At 20.2% G+C, this 1,199-nt stretch overlaps 1 protein-coding gene across 1 annotated transcript in view; it reads right to left on the bottom strand.

Moving 5' to 3' along the window:
- Window positions 1-1,199, bottom strand: part of LOC102674302 (ABC transporter G family member 20-like) — a 24,251-nt gene that overhangs the window by 4,945 nt on the left and 18,107 nt on the right. Inside the window, exon 3 of the mRNA XM_006617522.2 lies at window positions 758-1,028. Coding sequence (XP_006617585.1) covers window positions 758-1,028 — 271 coding nt within the window. The remainder of the gene's footprint in view (window positions 1-757; window positions 1,029-1,199) is intronic.

The raw sequence follows: 1,199 nt of genomic DNA, 5'->3' as shown, positions 1-1,199 counted from the left end.
TATTATTTAAATGCTGTTTTCTTTTTATTATAATTTTTTAAGTAATTTTTATAATTCAAGAATAATAATTAAACAAAATAATTAAAAAAAATCTGATTAATAACTAAATATTTGCAATTTCACAAATATTTAAGCAGTTATTTATATTTATATTATTATTATTATTTCATCATAATATATATACTTTTTAAAGATCTTATTTATTATATATATTATATAAGAAGATTGTTATATAATATTAATTTACTTCTACTAAACTAATTAAACTTTTAATTTATTTTTTTAATTTATTAATTATAGGAAAATATATTGTATTTTCTCTGTGATTAATTCATATTAAATAAATGTACTTTTGCGTAATATTTAACAAAATTATAATCATCATCGTTATGAATACGTTAATTGAAACATTGTATTTATCATCCGATTAAACAAAAAAGATTATGTCAACATTATTTATTGAAATTGATTATTTGTATATTAATGTATGCAAATTAAAATGAAATATTTTTTTATATGATATTAAAATATATTAAAATATATGATATTAAAATTATACAATTATCATTTTATACATTAAGACGAAATAATTTTAATTTTTTATTAATTCAATTTAATTTATTTTTTTTTCTTTAACATACGTCATATATTAAATTCGTTTTTCTTGTTTATCTTGATTTATTAAAACGAGATAATTTTCTTATTTCTTTTAAATATAGTCATATGTAATATTAAAATTATAATTCAATAGTTTTACCTTTACGAGAAAATCTAATTTCTCATTTACTTGTTTTGTACTCATGCCAGCACACCAACCAAAGTAAATGAATGTCTCCCTTATGGAGAATTCTCCATACAATGCGATTTCCTGTGGCATATAGCCCACACGTGGGCCTGGAACACCTGATCCTTTGGAGCCTGGTCGACCACCAAGTACCCAGATCTCACCGGAATTCAATCGCTTTCGACCGACAATGCAAGAGAGCAACGTAGTTTTTCCACAACCACTTGCACCAAGTAAACCATATCTGGAGATAAATATATGAATTATAATAATGTAACAATTTATTAAAATTTACTCTATATTATATTAATATATTATATTCTATTATAATATTATTGATTATATTATCAGATTAAATTTAATTTTTTTAATTATTATTATTATATATACATTAAGACTGAAAAAGATTTCATTA

Source organism: Apis dorsata, unplaced genomic scaffold (assembly GCF_000469605.1).
Source record: "Apis dorsata unplaced genomic scaffold, Apis dorsata 1.3 scaffold_311, whole genome shotgun sequence".
NCBI classification, from domain to species: domain Eukaryota; kingdom Metazoa; phylum Arthropoda; class Insecta; order Hymenoptera; family Apidae; genus Apis; species Apis dorsata.
The sequence above is the reverse complement of the archived record's forward strand: the minus strand, read 5'-3'. Positions and strand labels throughout refer to the sequence as shown.